Consider the following 18,842-nt stretch of genomic DNA (forward strand, 5'->3'; position numbering starts at 1 on the left):
AGTGGGCAAAAGCCCCAAACTTCAAAATGTGATGCCATATAAAGTAAGTCTAGAAAAAAAGCCTTTAAAAATTTTTTAATACAAAAATACTCATATACAGTTTTCCAAACACAACGTCCCACTTTAAATGTTATTTCCCCCTGACGGGCAGTTGTCACGTCTGCAGCTCAGTCTGTGACCCCCAGAAGGAATTTCAAGTTTTTAAGTCTGTCCAGACCAGTGAGAGCACCGAGCGTTCCTAACAGGAGCCTGACCGCCTATTGTGTGAAGTTCCGACACCCAACAGTTCAGTTCGTATTTAATTTCTGACGGGGCATTTCACATCTCAACAGGGTACAGAGGACACCGGGACGCCCAGGACAGCCATTCACTCTAGTGACTAATGCCCAATACTGTGCTGCTTGGAGGATTGACAATTTGGCAACAGTCATTTGCATTAATTTCCATCAAAACAGGCTTATCTTTAATTCCTGGAAATACGGTAGTTCTGGAAGGTGGGCAGTACACACCCTGTGGTTTGTATGTCAAGATCAGAACTTCAGAGGTGGCAGGAGCATGGACCTGAGTGTGTGTGTGTGGGGGGGGGCAAGAGTGGGGGGAGGCGTGGTGTCCACGCGACGCAATTCCTGGTGGAACAGGCCAGATGGAGACTCCCCATGCGCCGCAGGTGCCATACTTGGTCCCCCACAGTGGTTGCATGTCCAGACTGCGGATACCCGTGCTGGTGCCACCTCATGGGTGATTGGGGAATGGTGATGCTGAGTAATCCGGAGAAGTTGGGGCAATTTTTGTTTTGTTTCTGCTTTGCATTTCATGACAAAGGACTGAAGCTGCCATTCAGAAAGACTGAATCCCCGCAAAAGAGCTCTCCAAGCTCCCCCTCAGGGCTCAGCTGCCATGCTGCAGCCTCGTACTCAGATCCATAAACCAGTTTTCTAGAGATTTGCAAAGTTAGTGTTACTTGCTCATTAGGTTCAACAGTTTCTGGAAAGAGGATAACCATATTTAAAATGTTTCCAGTATTTCCTTCAGAAAGATCGTAGAATTTGAAAATATCAAAGTGACTCAAAAAAAAATCCCAAGATTTTACTGCGTCAAATACAAAAAATAAGTTAATCTGCTCCCCAAGTGCACTGCAAGCCCAGGCTGCTGGTCTGACTGGTCCAGATGTCCCTTCGCTGGTGGGAGCGGACAGGCGAGCCCTGCGTGTGGCAGCAAGGGTGTGGGGGTGCTGCTGGGTCACCACTGAACAACCTGAGTTGTTCAGGGAAGAAGGAGCACAAATCTATGAGTCAATCCAGTATTTTCTTAGGACGATGTGAGAGCAATTAGAGTTCTAAACTGAAATCCCCTCAGTCCCTGTGTCTTACCAAGCAAGTACATTTCCAGAGGTCACCTGAGCCATTGCAGGAGTCAATTGATGACCATGCTCCTGGATCTCCTGGGTCACCAGGGGTGGCTCCCATCTCCAGGACGGTGGCAGGAAAGGGGCCAGAGGGACAGCCACAGTTGGGAACACTCTGCACCCAGTAAGTGCAGGGGGAGGTGCGTACCTGCGGGTGTCAGGGGCCTCGCACCCGAAGCAGACCTTCCCTGTGGTCAGCCTGGCAGAGACCACTGCCCCCAAGAGCTCATATCACAGAACCATGGAGCAGTAGTGAACAGGGGTCTGGGTCCAAGGACATCCTGCAACTGTGCTAGGCAGAGACGATGGAAGAATGAACAGGAGACCTCAGGAGCAGTTTTCAAGAGGGGCTGGGTATACATCTCTGTGGGATACATGTCCTCCTTAAGAAAGGGCCAGAAAAAAGCATTGGCTGTTGAGGATTCCCTTCCCTCCCATTGTGAGCATGGAGACTGCAGGCCCCACAGAGTGCACACAGGTGCCTGGCAGGACCCCCGCCCTTGCCGCGCTCCGGTCGCCCCATGGTCAAGGTCAAGAGGAACTTCAAGAAGAGAAGACAACCTCATATTTCCAGAAGCTTCTCACTTTGTGGGAATAAATAAGAGTTAGTGGGCATCTCAGGGAAACTCCAGGACGGGCGCCACCCACTGGTGTGCGTGCAGGTGGTGCTGGGCAGGCCTGGAGCCCCGGCACGTGCTTCTCCGTGGTGTCCCAGCCGAGCATGTTCTCCACGAACGGACCCACAAGCGTGACAGGACGTCAGTAACTGGATGGAAGAGTTCTAAACTCTGAGCCTCTCCTCAGACCCCTAAAGAACATTTCTCAGAAATGCCCTGGGCCCCAGGGTGGGGAGCACCCAGCACAAGCTGTGCCCCAGGGCAGAACACAGCCCCCAAAGGGCCTCACCCCCACCGAGCACCTCTCCTTTCTCAGGGACAACTTGGGGCCGCATCAGTAAATACACATTTCAGTCGGTGGTAATTTGTGAAACAAGTTTAGCAAAAATATATTGAGAATAAAAGCCAGAAACTGGTAAAAGCCAAATGAAAAAAATATACAATGTCTTCCCCCAAATGTTGGTAAGGACCTAGTGCGTTCAGGAGACAGGCCCTGGTGAGATGTGCCAGACCCGGCCTGGTTGGGAGAGACTATGCTCGCGACCCCACACGTGGGATGTGACGCGATGGCGCCGCTCAGTCCAGATCCATGACAGAACAAACTATGGGGGAATCTTAGAACAAAACTATCACTATCACCGCTCCTGGGGCCGGCTTCTCACCAGGATGGAAAAGAAGCATTCTGAGGAAAAATTTCACATTAGTACAAAAAAAAAAAAAAATCATACAGCTGTTTCATATGAGCAAAATAATGATCAAAATCATGGTTTCCAGGGAATCCAGGGTCTGAGCCCTTGCCCAGGCCAGGCCCCATCCTGGTCTCTCCTGAGTGATGAAGACAGGTAAGCAGGCCGAGTAACATTGTGAAGATTAAAGAGATAATAGTGATCCTTTAAAAAAATACTACTCTACATTTCGGGTGAGATAAAAACATTTCATATGCCAATTAATTTTCAATTATAACTTTAACCTACAAAAATAGAGTGGGAGGGGACCTTGACATTCTCAGAAATTCAAGTGTAGCTGTAATGCTGTGGAGTAAGGCTTGTTTGTCCAGGAACCTTCTGAACCTTGTGGCTCAGATGGGTCGTCAGTGCAGACGCAGCGGGCGCTGCTGAGGATGGCTCAGTGGTGGACGGCGCTCCCCCCCAGGAGGCCTAGGCGGCTGGCATAGCGGCTTCAAGCTGGGTCCTCGGGCCAGTCCCCTGTGGCCCTTTACCCCTGGATCTGGCCAAGCCGCTGCCTGGCGCTATTTGCCTTCCGTGACTCTCCTCCAGCACCTCCTTTTCTTCCTCTTCCCCTTGGACTTCATGGGTTCCGGGAAGGGTTTCTCAGTCTTGGTGCTTCGAGCCGACTCTGCCCCCAAGTCATGCTCGTAGCAGTACGACCGCCCATCCTGGGTGAAGCTGAAGGCTGTCCCATCCTGGTGTTCCTTGCAAAATGAATTAGGGCAAAAGTGGCAAAATGAAGTGGAAGGTTTGCCACACACGTCACAGTGATGCCAAGGACATTCCCACTTCCCTGCAACAAAACAAATTAGCAGAAATGACAAAAACTGTAACCACTTTTAACATCTTCGTGGTTGAGAACCTATTTTAAAACTGTCCAGTGAGATGGACACAAATTAAGACAAGGCATTGCTGCCTATTGAGCTGCAAAAACATGAAGAGGAGGGAGGACGGGCACTCAGAGGCCTGGTGGGTGGGCCTGGCAGAGGGCACCTGCATCCCAAGTCCCCGGCCTCCACCCTGTGCAGGATGAGGTGGCTCTCTGGGTGGCCAGCGGATGCTGGCTTCTCTTCTGTGACCTCGCTGTGGCCAGGACCCAGGGTCTACTGGCCTTAACTGTAGAGGTCATGTTCACGCCTCCTGCAAACCGGTTTCTCTCCTGTTTGTCTATGAAATTGTGCTTTGTCATCTGCACGTAATTATTTTTCTCTTACACTCAAATATGTTAGACCTTTTCTTTTACAGCTTTTCGACTGCTCTGGGCAAAGGTCTATTTTTCCTCTCAGACCACAGGGGATGGTATCGCTGGCACCTGTAATCTCCCTGAACCGAGGCTGGAAGCACCAGGCAGACCCCGCTGCCTGTCCCCCCCTCCCTCGCCACTGGCCCTGACATGGCCTCCACTTCTGGGGTTGCCACCCCGGCCCCACAACTGTCAATGCCGCGGGCCTCCCCAGGCTGAGAGAGGGAGAGGAGAACCTGGGATGGGGACCCCCCCCAAGGCCGCCAGGGGGCCCGCTCACCCACCAAAGGGCCGCTTGCCCAGGCCCAGGCACGACAGGTGGTAGGCCTTGGTGCAGGACTTGCGGTCACACAGCACCAGCTGGCCGCCGTCCCCACAGCGGAAACACTCATCCTCAGACTCCTTCTTTCCTTCACCCCTGGTTCTCCGCCTGCGGGTTCTCTTCTTGGTCTTCTTGCCCTTTTCATCTGAAGACAGGGATGCTGAGGTCTAGACGGAAGAAGCAGAGGCAGGCTGCTGCAGGGAGCCACGTGGATGGGCAGTAATAAACTCCAAGGAGCCAAAGCAGAAGTGCAGGGGCGGCGAGGGGTGGGGCAGGGGACAGGGCACAGGGCCAGGGCCAGCCGCCTTGCTACATGGAAGACAGGCAGGCCCAGAAAGTGAAGCCCACTCTGCTGAAAGCCTCCTGCAGCGGCAGCTCATCTTGGCCAGCGGGTCCACACCCCCAGGTCGGCTGACGGGATGCACAGGCCACGGAGTGGCTCCGGCCCCCACTCGGGGGGACATCCTTGGTCCTCCTAGGAAGGATTCTGTCATGAATGGGAGAAAACTCTTCTCTGGTGGAAGCAGCAGATCCAACACAGACACTCCCTCTCAGGCCACAGCCTGTGATCTGCGGTGCCCCAGGGCCCATGCTGCACACGGCACGTGGCACGGGGAGGCAGGGAGACTGTCCCATATTCATGACCTTCCCAGAATCTCAGAATGGGACCTGACTCATTGTTAAGTCAGGAGAAGCCACCCTGGGGCAGGGGGCCCTGAATCCCACATGCCTGGGGTCCTTAGAAGGGGAAGACACAGAAGCAGGAAATGGACCCATGAAGATCATGACAGAGGATGGTGCTGACGGGCTGAAGGACACCACGGACTGCCGGAAGCCAGCAGAGGCTGGAAGAGCTTGGGAGGGAGCGCAGCCTAGACCGCACCCTAGTTCTGGGTTTCCAGCCTCAAGAAGTTCTGCTCACGGTTCAGCCTGTGGCACTCTGACAGGGGACTCTGGCCTCCCTGCCACCCACGGCCACCCTTGCCCACGCCACCCACCACAGTGACAAATCAACTTGGGGGAAGTCGCTTATCACCACTGCTGGTGTCAGCAGGGAGGATGGAGTGTGACTTACCTTTGGTCGGTCCCCGAGGAACCCGCTGCAGTTGGAGGCACCACACCGACAGACCGTCTTCTCGTTCCCCAGACAGTCCAGGTTGTAGTTAAAGGTCAGCTCTGTCCCTGGGTTATGAAAGTCACATGCACAAGACATACCAACCATCTTCCAGGGGTGAGATCGCCACCCATAGAACACACGTCCCTCCTTCACTGCCCAGTGTCCCGGCTCCCCCTCTGCCAGCCCGGCCTCCAAGAGCCTCCATGACCGCCACACCTGCCCGCGCCTGCCCCTGCACATGTCGTACCTGCAGGAATGTCACACACAGCAAAGAGGCCCACACGAGTGTCACCGTTCACTGTCCATTTAAGGGTCTCACAGTTGGGCTGGCAGCTATGGTTCATAAAGCGGGAATAGTTTCCTTTGGGGCCCGCATCGATGATCCGGTCCTGTAAGGCACAACTCTGGTTTTAAGCCACATTTACACGTGGCAGCACCAAGTATCGAGTCCTTATAAAAAGGATTTTCCCCATCAGACCCATTGGTCGAGTGTTGTGCTGGAAACCGTGGTCTCCCATGTCCACTAGGGTGGGACACCCCCAAACCAGCCCTGTTTCTCTCCCTCGCGGGGGGGTAGGTCAGGACCACATGGAGAGGACCAGGCCCCAGCGAGTGTGGGTGAGGAGGGCAGCCATCTGGCACAGGCCAATGCCACCCGACAGATGACAGGCAGGGAGCCCAGAGATCAACATGGATGGCCAGTGGGAGTGCACGGTAATGCACAAGGAACAAAAACAAAGCAGCCCCTAAAACTCAAAGCCAGACGAGCCTCCGGGAAGGCATCCACATCCCTACAGAGATAACAAGGCACAAACTCCCAACGATGCCATTCGACCTTAAGCTGAGAAGGATCGTCCACTGTCAGTCGTCAGCCGACACGCAGGGGCTGTCCCAGGGCAACAGGGACAGTGTCAAGAAAGCGACCCAACAGAGGCACAGACATACAAACCCACCTGACGTCCAGCCACGGGGAGAGTGGGGGGAGAGTCAGCGGGTGGACCCCACAACCACGGGGAGCAATAGAGGTGAGAAACATGCCAGCAGGCAGGATGGCACTTGAAATCAGGCACAGAAAAGATGAGAGTCCCGAGTTTGTGCGAACACACAAGCTAGTGTGTCTCTCCTGCGGCCCCAGGGTCAGATGCCCAGCGACGATGCCCCCCAGGGTCCCGCTGGCTTGGAGACATCCTGCTTCATTTCACCCACACTGCTGTTCCTTTACAGAGAACCGGTAGCAGAACAGGCCTGCCCCTCAGCGCACCTTGCCCACCCAGTAAGAGCCCCACTGACCACCGCGTCACGTTTCTCATGATCATCCCAGGGGCACTATCTGCCCCCTCATGCACCAGTGCCTGTTCCCACACACACTTTCCAGAACACACCCTGCGAGGCGAGCCAGCAGCAGGGCAGCCCCGGTCCCTGGGCACGTGTGCATCTGCCTTGGGGATGGCCCAGCTCTTCTTTGTACGTATGTATTCTGGGTACCTGAGCCTTGGTGACTATGTGTCAAGATCTTTCTTACAAACACTGATTTTTAATTTTATAGAATCTTCTCTCAGAACCTCCCGTGTTACATGGCTCTTATTTTTTATATACTCAGGGCTTCTTGCTAGCCTGATCCAGCCCCCCACATACTCCAACATGCTGTAACTCCCAACTGCTCTACTTTGGTGAATGCAGGCAAGGGGACACCCTTCGCCTGCCGCCCTGCCACCTGCCAGGGATGGGGCCACCCTATTCATGGGAAGGCCATAGTGAGCCCCTGACAGCTGGCAGGATGCAGCTGCCCTGCATCGCTGCTAACACACCCCCGTTAGTCTTGCAGATGTAGCCCTCTGCATGGACTTTGGAGCGCAAATCTGCGTGTTCTCAGTATTTGTGGGTGTGGGGGCACCAGACCCCAGTGCGCATGACCTCCCTGTGCCACCCCCAAAAGCAGCAGCAGCAGCAAGCGTCTCATATACCTCCTGAGCCTCACTTGGGCCTTCTCATGGCCTTCATCAAACAGGGAGAAAGGCCTTCTCTTCTGTCCCCTCATCATCTCGTCAGGAGCAAGTCTTCATTTCCTCGAGGGATCCTTCGCACTCGCTAAGCCACTGACTGTTGGTGGGTCTTCCTCTCCTTGGTCTTGGACTGAGCCACAGGGCACCTCTTAGGTGTGCCGTGCAGATGGCACCTGCCCCATCATGGGCATGCCCGGTCCTGCTCTACGTGGGGGGGGGATCCAGCTGTGGGGGGGGGGGTTTTGAAAAGTTCAGGCCACCACCTGTGTGTCTGGACACAGTGACTTGCTCACAAGCTCCACAGTCTGCTCAATTCTGAGGGTCTGATTTGACTTCACTTCCATCCTCACTGGCTGTGCTGCTCTTCCAGAGCGCGCGTGTCTGCCCAGGACACAGGCCCTCGGGGCTCCCCTGGCCTCCTGGGATGGAGCAGGGTGGGGTCCGCCCTCACTCAACGAGAACCTCCCCTGGTGCCTCTGCCCACAGTTCTACATTCAGCCTCTGAGTCTTCCGATTACTTATGGAGAGCAGGGAATCATGCATTGTAACACAGAATGGTACGCTGGGCACAGTTCTCACCAGTCAGTCCATTCTAATGATGGGGTTTCATTTTCATTTTCTTATGTTGAGAACTTTGTGTTTCACCTCCTCCTGGCCACCCTCATAAACACTCTGGCATGCATGCATGCATTTATTTATTTATTCATGATAGACACAGAGAGAGAGAGGCAGAGACACAGGCAGAAGGAGAAGCAGGCTCCATGCAGGGAGCCTGATGTGGGACTCGATCCTCGGACTCCAGGATCATGCCTGGGCCGAAGACAGGCGCTAAACGGCTGAGCCACCCAGGGATCCCCAACACCCTGGCATTTAGATCGCCCCCATTCCCGTGGCACCCACAGGCCCACCGCTATAGCCAATGGGAGAAGAGCTGGTCCCCCATCCCTCGTCCCAGCATCAGTGCCATCCCCTTACTGTTCACCCACCTTCACTCCTAGACAAGCTTTGACCAGCATCACTGGACTCATCAGCTCTGACCCCCAGCCATCAGAGGTGCCCTTGGCCGCCCTTCCCTAGCCCGTCTTTGCTCCTGTTGGGAATGACCTCCCAAGATCGCTCTGCCATTTGTCCCCACCCCATCCTGTGGCCAGAGCTTTACCTGGGCCAGCAGCTGGAGCTCGTCCTCGGCAGTCTCCTCAGGAGGGCCAGCTCCCAACTGTCTTGCACGAGCCTCTCACCCCACAGCCGTCATACCTGACACCCACTCAGCTCACTGCAGTGTCTCTGCTTTCCTCTGTCCCGAAAAGCGTGCTGCTGCTAACCCTCTGTGCTGCAGCCTTGTTCTCTCCCCTCATGAGCAATCTAACGTTTAGGTTGGGCTAGCAAAGGATCCTGTCACGCCTGTAATTTTAACCTAATATTTACTATGTTGGCCATTCTGGATGATTTCCCTGAAAAACGAGGTCATTGTCTTTCTTAACATCAGTGGGGGGCAGGCTTGTCTCCGGGCTGCAGCCACGGAGAAGACTCTCCGGCCTGCTCCGCATACCATCTTTCCTTGTCCTTCCTCCTCAATCCTCATGTCTGTCCTGTGTCTGCTGCTCTGCTTCCTATTCTTCCAGGTGCTCCTCGCAGCAGACTCTCTGCCCAGCAGACACCTGCATCTCCTTCTGTCCCATCCCAAGCCCTCCAAGTCCCCGACTTGGCTCTGCCCACTGTCCTGTCTGGCCACCTCCAGCTCCTCACCCTTCACGATCCATGCTGAACACTGGGTAGAACCTTCAATCTGCTTTGTGGCAACACTGCCCTGACAGCCTTGCTGCTCCCTCTGTCTCTCTGTCCCCGCTTGGAGTGCACTGAGGGGTCCACAGCAGCCAGCAGCTAGACTTACAGAAGGCAGGCTGCCTGGTCTCCTGGCCACCTCCTGCCTCAGGTCTCCTTCTCTGTTGCCAGCCTGAGGGGCGTCCCTAGACCTATCACCTAGGAGCCCCCATGCCTCCCATCCCCACCGTTACCCTTAGAAACTCAGTCCTGCTGGTGGCAGGCACCGCTCCTGGGCAGGTTCTTTCTCTGCTTTCTTGACAGAGGCCATTTTAGACTGATGGGTCTGTCTGTCCTAAGGTCCAATGAAGATGTACTATGTACACGTGTTGTTGCTGCTTTGGAAGTGAATGGCCACCTTCTCCTACCAAAATCTTATGTGTAGATTTTTTATTTTAATTTGTATAGATTTATGTTGCTGCACTACAGATCTTGTCTTGTGTTTTTTTCTTCATGAATACTCTGAAGATCTCTCCAAGGATACACATGGAGCTCATGCCCAGTGCTGCGTCCCCAGGGCCCCTGCTACAGTGTGCAGGCCTGAGGGTTCATGTTCGCCACCACACAGGGGCTCGCTGTAGCCCTTCCATGATGCTTTTCAAAGTCTACCTTACTTGGCATTAATGTATCAAAAGCAGCCTTCTCTGGACTAGCCCTTGCCATGTTTCTTATTTCCTAGTACCCTTAAAACCTTTGTAGTTTAAAAAAGAAAAACAAAAGACCCTTGTTATTTTTTTCAAAAAAATTTTTTTAAAGATCTTATTTATTTGAGTGGGAGCACGTGCACACATTGGCAGGGGGAGGGGGGAGAGAGCGAGGAGAGCCTCCAGCAGATGCCCAGCTGAGCATGGAGCCCGACGGGGGGCTGGATCTCATGACCCCGAGATCGTGGCCTGAACAGAAATCAAGAGCCAAATGCCTAACTGGCTGCACGACCCAGGCACCCTGGGACTGCTGCTCCCTGAAACGTGCTCTTCTCTCTTGGGCTTTCTTTCTCTTTCTCTCTTTTTCTTTCTTTCCTTCCTTCCTTATTTATTTACTTACTTACTTACTTATTTATTTATGATAGTCACACAGAGAGAGAGAGAGAGAGGCAGAGACATAGGCAGAGGGAGAAGCAGGCTTCATGCACCGGGAGCCCGATGTGGGACTCGATCCTGGGTTTCCAGGATCACGCCCTGGGCCTCCAGGATCACGCCCTGGGCCAAAGGCAGGCGCTAAACCACTGTGCCACCCAGGGATCCCTCTCTTGGGCTTTCAATCTTTGTTATCTTTGATACCTCACAAGTTTGGGGTTTTTTAAATAATGTATCTAGGTATAGATTTATTTGTATTCATTCTGTTCAAAACTTGGATTTCATCAGATTCTAGAAAATCCTGTTTCATATGTCCTTCTGCCCATTACCCAGTCTTTGCTTCTGGAGCATACACTGAACATCCATCCCTACCTTTCACGTCCCCTGGCCACTATGACCAAGTTTTCACCTTTTCTTCCTCCCGTGCCATGGTCCACAGCGTCCCCTGCAGCTGCCTAGCGCCTCCTCAGCCACCTTCTGGGTTTATTTCCACAGCTACCCGTCCAGCTCTCGGTGTGAGTGGTTCCTGTTCACATCCTGCTCCTCTCAGGATCCCCACGTCTCTGGTAATGGCTTCTACCACTTTTGGCACACTTACTTCCTTTCCTATGTAAGTTCTACTACTTCTGGTTCTCACCAAAAGCTGAGACTTTCTGAAGGTTCTCCTTAGGGAGACCCTGCTCCTGTGTGCTTTGTGAACACTGAGGTCAGGCTTCTCTGTGTTGTTTTTATAGCAAGGAAACAAGGTATGAACATTCACATGTCCCTCATGGGTCACGGGCTTTATCCCTGCTTTGGTCAGGTGCCCTCGGTGAATTACCATTTTAGGGACCGATTTGTGTGTTAAATGGTCAATTTGGCATTTCTTGCAACACGCAAGTAGTTCAAACTTAGAATCCAAAACATGGTAAGACACAGGCATAGAGGTTTAGTTTCTAATAAAATGACCTCCCTTTTGACCAAACGGAAGGAGACAGCAAAGGGAAGCACACATCTGCTGCCCTCTGGGATGACAGCCGCCAGGGGGTCTACCCAGGCACCATGGCCCCAGGCTTGGCAGTGGTCCCCATACAAGGGCTCCTCCCTGGGAGCTGCACGTGCTGACTCCTGCCTCCATAGATCTAGCCCCAGCAGGGCAGAGCACTCTGCGCCTCACCTGCCATCCTACACAGGTGTTGTGAGAGTTTCAAGGAGGCTGGACAGACAGTTCTCCTTCATCAACGGCTGGTTTCTCCTGGTTTTCTGTTCATTTCATGCTACGGATTCCCACATACCAGCCTTGGGGTCTGCCAGGGCCTCCTCCTACAGAAGCCTATGTGGACAGAGCTCCAGAGGCCCTGTGCTCCCAACAAGGTCCACGGAGGGAAAGTGGCCTCCCCTCTAGTCCAGGACCCTCGCCTTTCTCTCTTTTTAAGATTTTATTTATTTATTCGTGAAAGACACACAGAGAAAGAGGCAGAGACACAGGCAGAGAGAGAAGCAGGGTCCATGCAGGGATCCCGATGCAGGACTTGATCCCGGGACCCCAGGATCACGCCCTAGGCCGAAGGCAAGTGCCAAACCCCGATCCTCACTTTCTAACCAATTCTTTTATTTTAAATGGAATACTATGACCACAAACGACAGTACACCCTTTAGATACATGACTATTAATACCTTCACGTTTGCCCTGTCATCTGTTACACAGATGCGTGTGTGCTCAGACATTTGTGTGCACAGCGCACACACACACTCCTTCCTTCTGCCAGTTACCAGCCTCAGATCCTTGAACCCTAAACGTGTCCGCACTTTCTCTTTACAAGGAGCAACCTGTATAGGCATTCACCATCAGGCCCTGAGAAACAACATCAGGAGCAGCTGTATATCCACGGCAGGACTGTCCTCACCATTCTGGCCAGCTTCCCAGCTGAAGCACACAGTGGCCTGGTGCCTCCTTAGTCTCCTTGGTCTCGTGACTGGTCAAGTTGCAACCAATGAGCCCAGTGCTCCTGGGGACACAGCCTCCCTGGGGACAAAACTGTGAGGTCTCTAGGACTGTCCTACTCTGAACAAACAGGCTGCTCTCCAGAGCTCATCACGTCACCTGTCTTCCACGAATTATTCAGATCATTTGGCAGGTGACCATTTTCTATCTTGTTTTCAAGGATTCTTAAAACCAGCCATCTTCCTGCTAGATTTTGAGATTGTGGGCAAGCAGCAGCAGAAACATGCATTGCATCTGCCCTCCCCTCAAGAAGCATTCAGGAGCCAAGGAGGCTGCCCCTGGGGTCAGAGCAGTCCTCTGCGTAGCTGCCATGGAAAGGGCCCACCCCCGTCAGGCACCAGCCACCAACTGTAACGGGCCCGCATGCACCTTCTCCCAATCCCCTCCACTTGTAAACAAGCCATCTTATCCACCCTCCCTCTAGCAAACCTGTGTTCTGGGCTGTTTGCACATCTGGGCTTCAGACAAGCAGGAACCACCAGGAAGCCCCGCCAGGTAACTAAAACCTGTGTAACTCTCCTAATCTGTGCTTTTCTCCCACTGGCCCTTAGTCAGACTATTTAGCACACTCTTCACGCACATGTGGGACACCTGAAGCTCCCAGGATGCTCTCTTGCAGACAACCAGCCCTGGCCTCCAGGCAGCTGCCAGAAGACACTACATTTTAGAAAACAATTTACAAACATTTGAAAAAAAGCAACATGTGGACAAAACGTTATCCCCACAAGACAAGGCCCACTGCTCTGGGTAAAGCCTCGGGGTCCTGCAAACATAGCCGGTGAAGATTCTCAGCACTACCTTGTCTATGGTGAGCATATAGAAGTGAGTGATGTCGTTCTCATGGGCATATTTGATTCTCGCCATGCACTCCTCCTCGTCAATCAGCTCTCCAACATACTCGTTCACAAATTCTCCCTGGAAACCAGAAGACCATGATGAGGACAAGGAACAGACTAGCCAGCTCTCTGTTCCAGTACTCAGGAGCCCACACTCGAAGCAATCAGAGCCAGGTGCCCCCCTGCACCATCACTGCCAGGGGTGGGTCTTTCAAAGGCCCAGTTACTTCTGAATGAGCTCAGATGACTCTGGACAAAATCCCAGCTGCCAAGAAAGAGCTTATCCAAGCGTCCTTCCCAAAGCAGCAACACCCTAACTCTTGCTTCCTGCAGTAAACTGCCTCAGGGAACGCCAGAGTGAGACCTCGAGCTTCCGGAGGACTTGCCACTGCAGCGCCTCCTCTTTCCTGGCAGAGTCCACACAAAAGTCCTGCCAAGGCAAGCAGGGGGTTTGTATATTTCAGAGTAGTCTCTGTTGCCCAGGTCCAGGCCTACGCCAGATCTAGGGTCTGAGGCCACTGCCCTGAGGCCATGGGCTGGCCTGGCAAGACAGGGGCACAACAAGCAATTCCAGTTGTTCCATACTTAATGGATGTCCCTGGTTGCTCAGTCTGAGGACAGAGCAGGTGGGCTTATACAGCCTCTAGCATTACCTGACGACCTGGCCCTGCCTTGCCCCAGGCAGAATGGCCTCCTCCTGCCCACTTGTGACCCCCAGTGTCCCATCCACTTATCCAGGGAAGGGCTCCTTCAGTTTTTCATGTCCTAAAGTAACCACCAAAATGCCAACTGCAGGTATGTTGTTAAGGGGATTTATGAGTTTTACTTTGATAAACAGCTTTCAAGTAACATTTTATAATATTCCGTTTTACATTTCATTTCATAATATTCAATTACAATAACTCAAAAAACTTAAAAAAAAATATTCTTTCATGAGTACAAAAGCACAATAGGCAAATCCAAGTTTAACCCATCACATGAACCATAATTTCTTACAAGCAAGTGAGAGGGCACAACACACACCTTTCTGATGTCCCGCTTGGCCACCAGGCCCCAACCTTTGCCATCTGTCTTGATGATCTTGGTCTCGGGGTATTGGCGCTTGGTGAAACATTGGTTCTGGCAGTACTCGCCTGCAGGACACACCTGCGGGTGGCACTCAAACATCAGCATCCTGTTCAAACACTCCGAATCAAAGCCACATGGATTCTCATCTGTGGGCTTACAGTTGCACTTCGGGATTTCAGAAATATCAGCTGTATAGATCTGGACTTTCCCATAAGGCTTATTCACCTGCAAGGGAGAAAGTTGGCATCTTATCAGGGGGTACATCAAACAGAGAATAAAGTATCTGAGGCCCTGTCTCCACTGGCCCCGCCTCCTGATGGTCTTTGAGCTTCAGAGGCCCATCAGGGATGGCAAGGGGCACATTCCACAGGTGCACCTGCAGCAAAGGCCAGCCTCTGACTTGGGAGCTCTAGAAGGTAAGCTGTTATACAGCCCTCATCCCACCCCTATTCCATGCTCCTCATTTACAAGACAGAAGACCCTTCTCAAAAAAAAAAAAAAGAAGAAGAAGAAGAAGAAGAAGAAGAAGAAGAAGACCCTTCTCAAGCCAGGCTGCTGTAAGACAGAAACCCAAGCAAGCACTGAGCACAATGCAGAGTGCCTGGACCCGAGGGCCTATAGGAAGGTGACCAGGGAGGTGGCTATGAGCACAAGGACACAGTCTCTGCCCTTGAAACTCACTGTTTATAAGGATGAGATGAGAGCAACCCAACAAAAAAGCCACAGAGAGAAGAGAAACTGAAGCAGAACCTAGTAATTCAAGAGAAAAAGTGTCCTGCTGCACGGTGACAGGCAGTACAACACCAAAGAGCAAGGCAAAAATATGACTTAAGGATCTAAAGGTGGGGGATCCCTGGGTGGTGCAACGGTTTGGCGCCTGCCTTTGGCCCAGGGCGCGATCCTGGAGACCCGGGATCGAATCCCACATCAGGCTCCCGGTGCATGGAGCCTGCTTCTTCCTCAGCCTGTGTCTCTGCCTCTCTCTCTCTCTCTCTGTGACTATCATAAAAAAAAATTAAAAAAAAAAAAAAAAAAGGATCTAAAGGTGGGATCCCTGGGTGGCGCAGCGGTTTAGCGCCTGCCTTTGGCCCAGGGCACGAACCTGGAGACCCGGGATCAAATCCTGCGTCGGGCTCCCTGCATGGAGCCTGCTTCTCCTTCCTCCTGTGTCTCTGCCTCTCTCTCTGTGTGTGACTATCATGAATAAATAAATAAAATCTTAAAAAAAAAAAAAAAAAGGATCTAAAGGTCCTACAGGGCAGCTGAGGGCTCAGTCTGTTGGACACTCAACTCTTGATTTTGGCTCAGGTCACCGTCTCGGGCGCTACACGAGCCTCTCCTCCTCCCTCTACCCTTACCCCTACTCACACGTGCACACACGCTCTCTCCCTCAGAGAAGTAAATCAATCTTAAAAAAGAAAAAAAAAACAAACAAACTACAAGTCCCGAGCTTTGACCCAGTAGCTCTGTTTCTGTTAATTCACCAGAGAAAATGCTAAGCAGAGATCACTACAGAGAGTGCTTCCTTTACGCAATAGGGCCTGCAGCCCAGATCTTAGGAGCAGAGACACAGCCCCCTAGCAGCCAGCAGGCAGACACACATGTGTCAGGAGGCAACATGATTGGTGCCATGTGCAGTGCTGGGAGGAGCACCCCTCGTCTCCCAGAGCCAGACCCTGGCTACACCTGTTCCCAGAGGGCGGGGACGTGTGCCTGGGCTCCCGGCAGCCAACACAGAGGCCACGTTCATCCTTCCTGGGTGGATACAGCCTCTGAGTTGGGAAGACCATGTTGTCTCCAGGGCTCCAGCTGTCCAAGTCACCTCTCGGTGGAACACCAGCCCTGGGCTGACCACCCGTCATCCAAGCTCGTCTCCAGCACGTGGTGACGGTGTGGTCCAGGAGGATGGCCTGCCCTCAGCCCCTCCGGCTCCAGGCGGCCTGGCCAGAATGGTTCTTCCAGCCCCTCGCTGGCTATCAGGTTGGGCCTCACGAAAGCAAAAGTGAAACTCCACACACAAAAGCCACCCCCCGCCCAGCCCTGCACCCAGTCACTCTCCTGTAAAAGGACACATGTATGGCAGTAGCAGCACCTGCTCTCAGCCTGTGACTCCTCAGGCAGCTGTCTAGGCCAGGGCCCCAAAACTGACGCCAAGAAACCACCCACAGTCCCCTTTTGTGACACCTAAGCTATCTGCACATCACCTTGATATGCTTGTACGGCGGGGGCTTGCGCTCATTCTCCTGCGTTTCTCTGGCTTCCCTTTGAAGTTTGATTTCACGAAATCGAGCTTCAGCTTCCTGCAGTGCTAAAAAGTCAATAGGATGTGAGTGTGAGTAAGTGGTTTTGGTAAATTCAAGCTCTGCGTCTCAGGGGCTGACCGCGGACCTCCACCTCACTGCTATGTGCGATATCCAGTGTCCACGGATTAGGGGGTATGAGAGACCATGCAGCACACTTGCTGTCTGGGGAATGGTGCTCAGAGCACGCCTAGCTGGAAAACTCTGGGTAGTGCTGTGTTGGCACCACCTGGCCACGAGGCAGGCCCCAGGACAGGTTTCTCTGGATGAATGGTGCTATAGCTCCCCACCCTCCACTGGGATCTGATGCACAGAATCGGGCATCAGTCCTGGGAACATACTGTCTTAAGATAGAAAATGAACATGGAATTTCGCTCCTCTAAAGGAGCACATGGGCCCTGCAGAGTGAGTACTAGGCTCAGTGAGAGCAGAGGAAACAACCACTGAGGTCTACCTGGAGGATGATGTGCACTGGGGCCACCTGACCTCAGGACCCCAGGAGCAAGTCAGGAGATGGTGAGATCCTGACATCACACTCTCCAACTGCCTCCAACAACAGACGTGCTGAGCTGCCTATCAACTTCAACATCTATCTCATTTAATGCCACGTACGGATCCTGTTCTGATGCCTCCCCTTTGTCCTCAGACCTGCGTGTGAGGATCCCCAGGAAAGGAGATGGCAGCCCCCGTGGCCCATGGCAGACCACCAAGCCTCCTGTGTACGACCTGCTGGGGTAGGCCTGCTTTCCTTGGACTCACCAGTCATGCACCGAGTCTCCCTTCTGTCCCACTCACTCATGGCCCAGAGTAAATGCCACCTCCTCCAGCGAAGCACTCGCCTTCCCATCCCGTCTGTCACCTGGATGACACTGTTCTTGTCCCTCTCTGTCTCACACCTGGGCTGTGAAGTCAGGGACGCCTATCTACCTTCCCACACTTGGCACTTTGTGGGGCACCTGGTCTACATCTCCATCATATATAAATGCAAGCGCTGAGAAATTTCTATAGCTCATCACTAAAACTAACTTATTCACACAAGTTTCAATGCATTTTAGAGAAATTAATCACAAACTGATGTTTTAATAAAGGTTACTACACAGTGTCTTTTAACTTGTGCCTCAATCTGTGAACCTTCCTCTAATTGGAGGTACAGCTCAGATCATGGATTAGCTGAAGGCCCCCCACTTCCAAGAATGGTTTTCATGCATCGGGAAATGTCCGTACCGTTTTTGAAGACTCTTCCGATCCCTCTGACCCCCTGGTAGCGGCTGCCCCGGTCCCCCTCCATGTACGGGAACACTCGCGCCTGATGCGTCCAGTAATAATCTTTAGACCCAAAGAAAAACACAGGGAACTCTCCAATCTCGTGCTTCAGGTTCTGAATATTTGGGGGGACATTTTTGGGATGGCAAACTTCTGCCGGCCACCATCTATTATAAATATTAAAAACAGGATTCACAGACTCTTCAGACAGAGTGACAACCATTCAGCGCTTTCAGTCCTGCAAAGTGAAAAGAACACATGTGAACGCGGAGGCGGGCAGGCTCAGGGCTTGACTTCTCGCACCTGTAGTTGCCGAGCTTCACCCAGATGATGTCCTGGAAGTGCAGCCTCTTCCCTGCCCGGCAGTCATTGCAGAACCAGCTGCCATCAGGCATGTCGATGTTCAGGCAGTCGGGGTGGAAGGCAGCCGGGCAGGACTCGCAGCATAGGAGGCTTCCCCCTGCAAGGGAGGGCGAGCTGGCTCAGACGGCCCCCATGGTTGATGGCGGCTCCTCACCTCATGCCAATGCATCAGCGAAACAGCAGCCAGCTGGCAATAAGCTCAAAAGAACCTTTTGGGGCGCCTGGCTGGCTCAGTAGGTGACATCTCCGACTCTGGATTTTGGCTCAGGTCATGATCTCGTGGGTCATGGGATTGAGCCCCATGGTGGGCTCCCTGCTCAGCAGATTGTCTGCTCCTCCCTCTCCCTCTGCACCCACCCCCCGCCGCCAGCTCGTGCTCTCTAAAATAGATAAATCTTCTTTAAAAAAAAAAAAAAAGCCCACTTTAGTGCCAACATGACTAACTTCCCCTAAGTCTGTGCACTTGTCACAGTTAATTCAGAAACATCATGGTGACACTGCATGTGACAACCCAAGAGACATCCTGCGTGTCAACACCCAAAGCTGGAGGAACACTGGAGCCCACCCTCCACTGTGGCCCCTGGGGTTACCTGCAAGAGCTGTGTGCTAAGAAGCCATGAGAAGCAGGGCTCCCTTACCATTCAAACTGATCCAACAGAATAACACTGTTAAGCACCCACCGGCAGCACGGCCCTC

The 18,842-nt window shown here is 52.9% G+C and overlaps 1 protein-coding gene and 1 non-coding gene across 2 annotated transcripts in view; both read right to left on the minus strand.

Moving 5' to 3' along the window:
- Positions 1–2,383: 2,383 nt before the first annotated feature.
- The window catches only part of NSD2 (nuclear receptor binding SET domain protein 2), a 61,847-nt gene continuing 45,388 nt past the window's right edge, over positions 2,384–18,842 (minus strand). The window contains 9 exon segments of the mRNA XM_041751764.1: positions 2,384–3,543; positions 4,278–4,482; positions 5,391–5,497; positions 5,680–5,821; positions 13,115–13,231; positions 14,176–14,445; positions 16,425–16,528; positions 17,745–17,950; positions 18,087–18,243. Of these exon segments, the coding sequence (XP_041607698.1) occupies positions 3,272–3,543; positions 4,278–4,482; positions 5,391–5,497; positions 5,680–5,821; positions 13,115–13,231; positions 14,176–14,445; positions 16,425–16,528; positions 17,745–17,950; positions 18,087–18,243 (1,580 nt within the window). The 3' untranslated portion in view covers positions 2,384–3,271.
- On the minus strand, positions 5,923–6,048 carry LOC121490288. Its single transcript, XR_005987608.1, has one exon.

This window comes from Vulpes lagopus, chromosome 4 (assembly GCF_018345385.1).
Source record: "Vulpes lagopus strain Blue_001 chromosome 4, ASM1834538v1, whole genome shotgun sequence".
In the NCBI taxonomy this organism is placed as follows: domain Eukaryota; kingdom Metazoa; phylum Chordata; class Mammalia; order Carnivora; family Canidae; genus Vulpes; species Vulpes lagopus.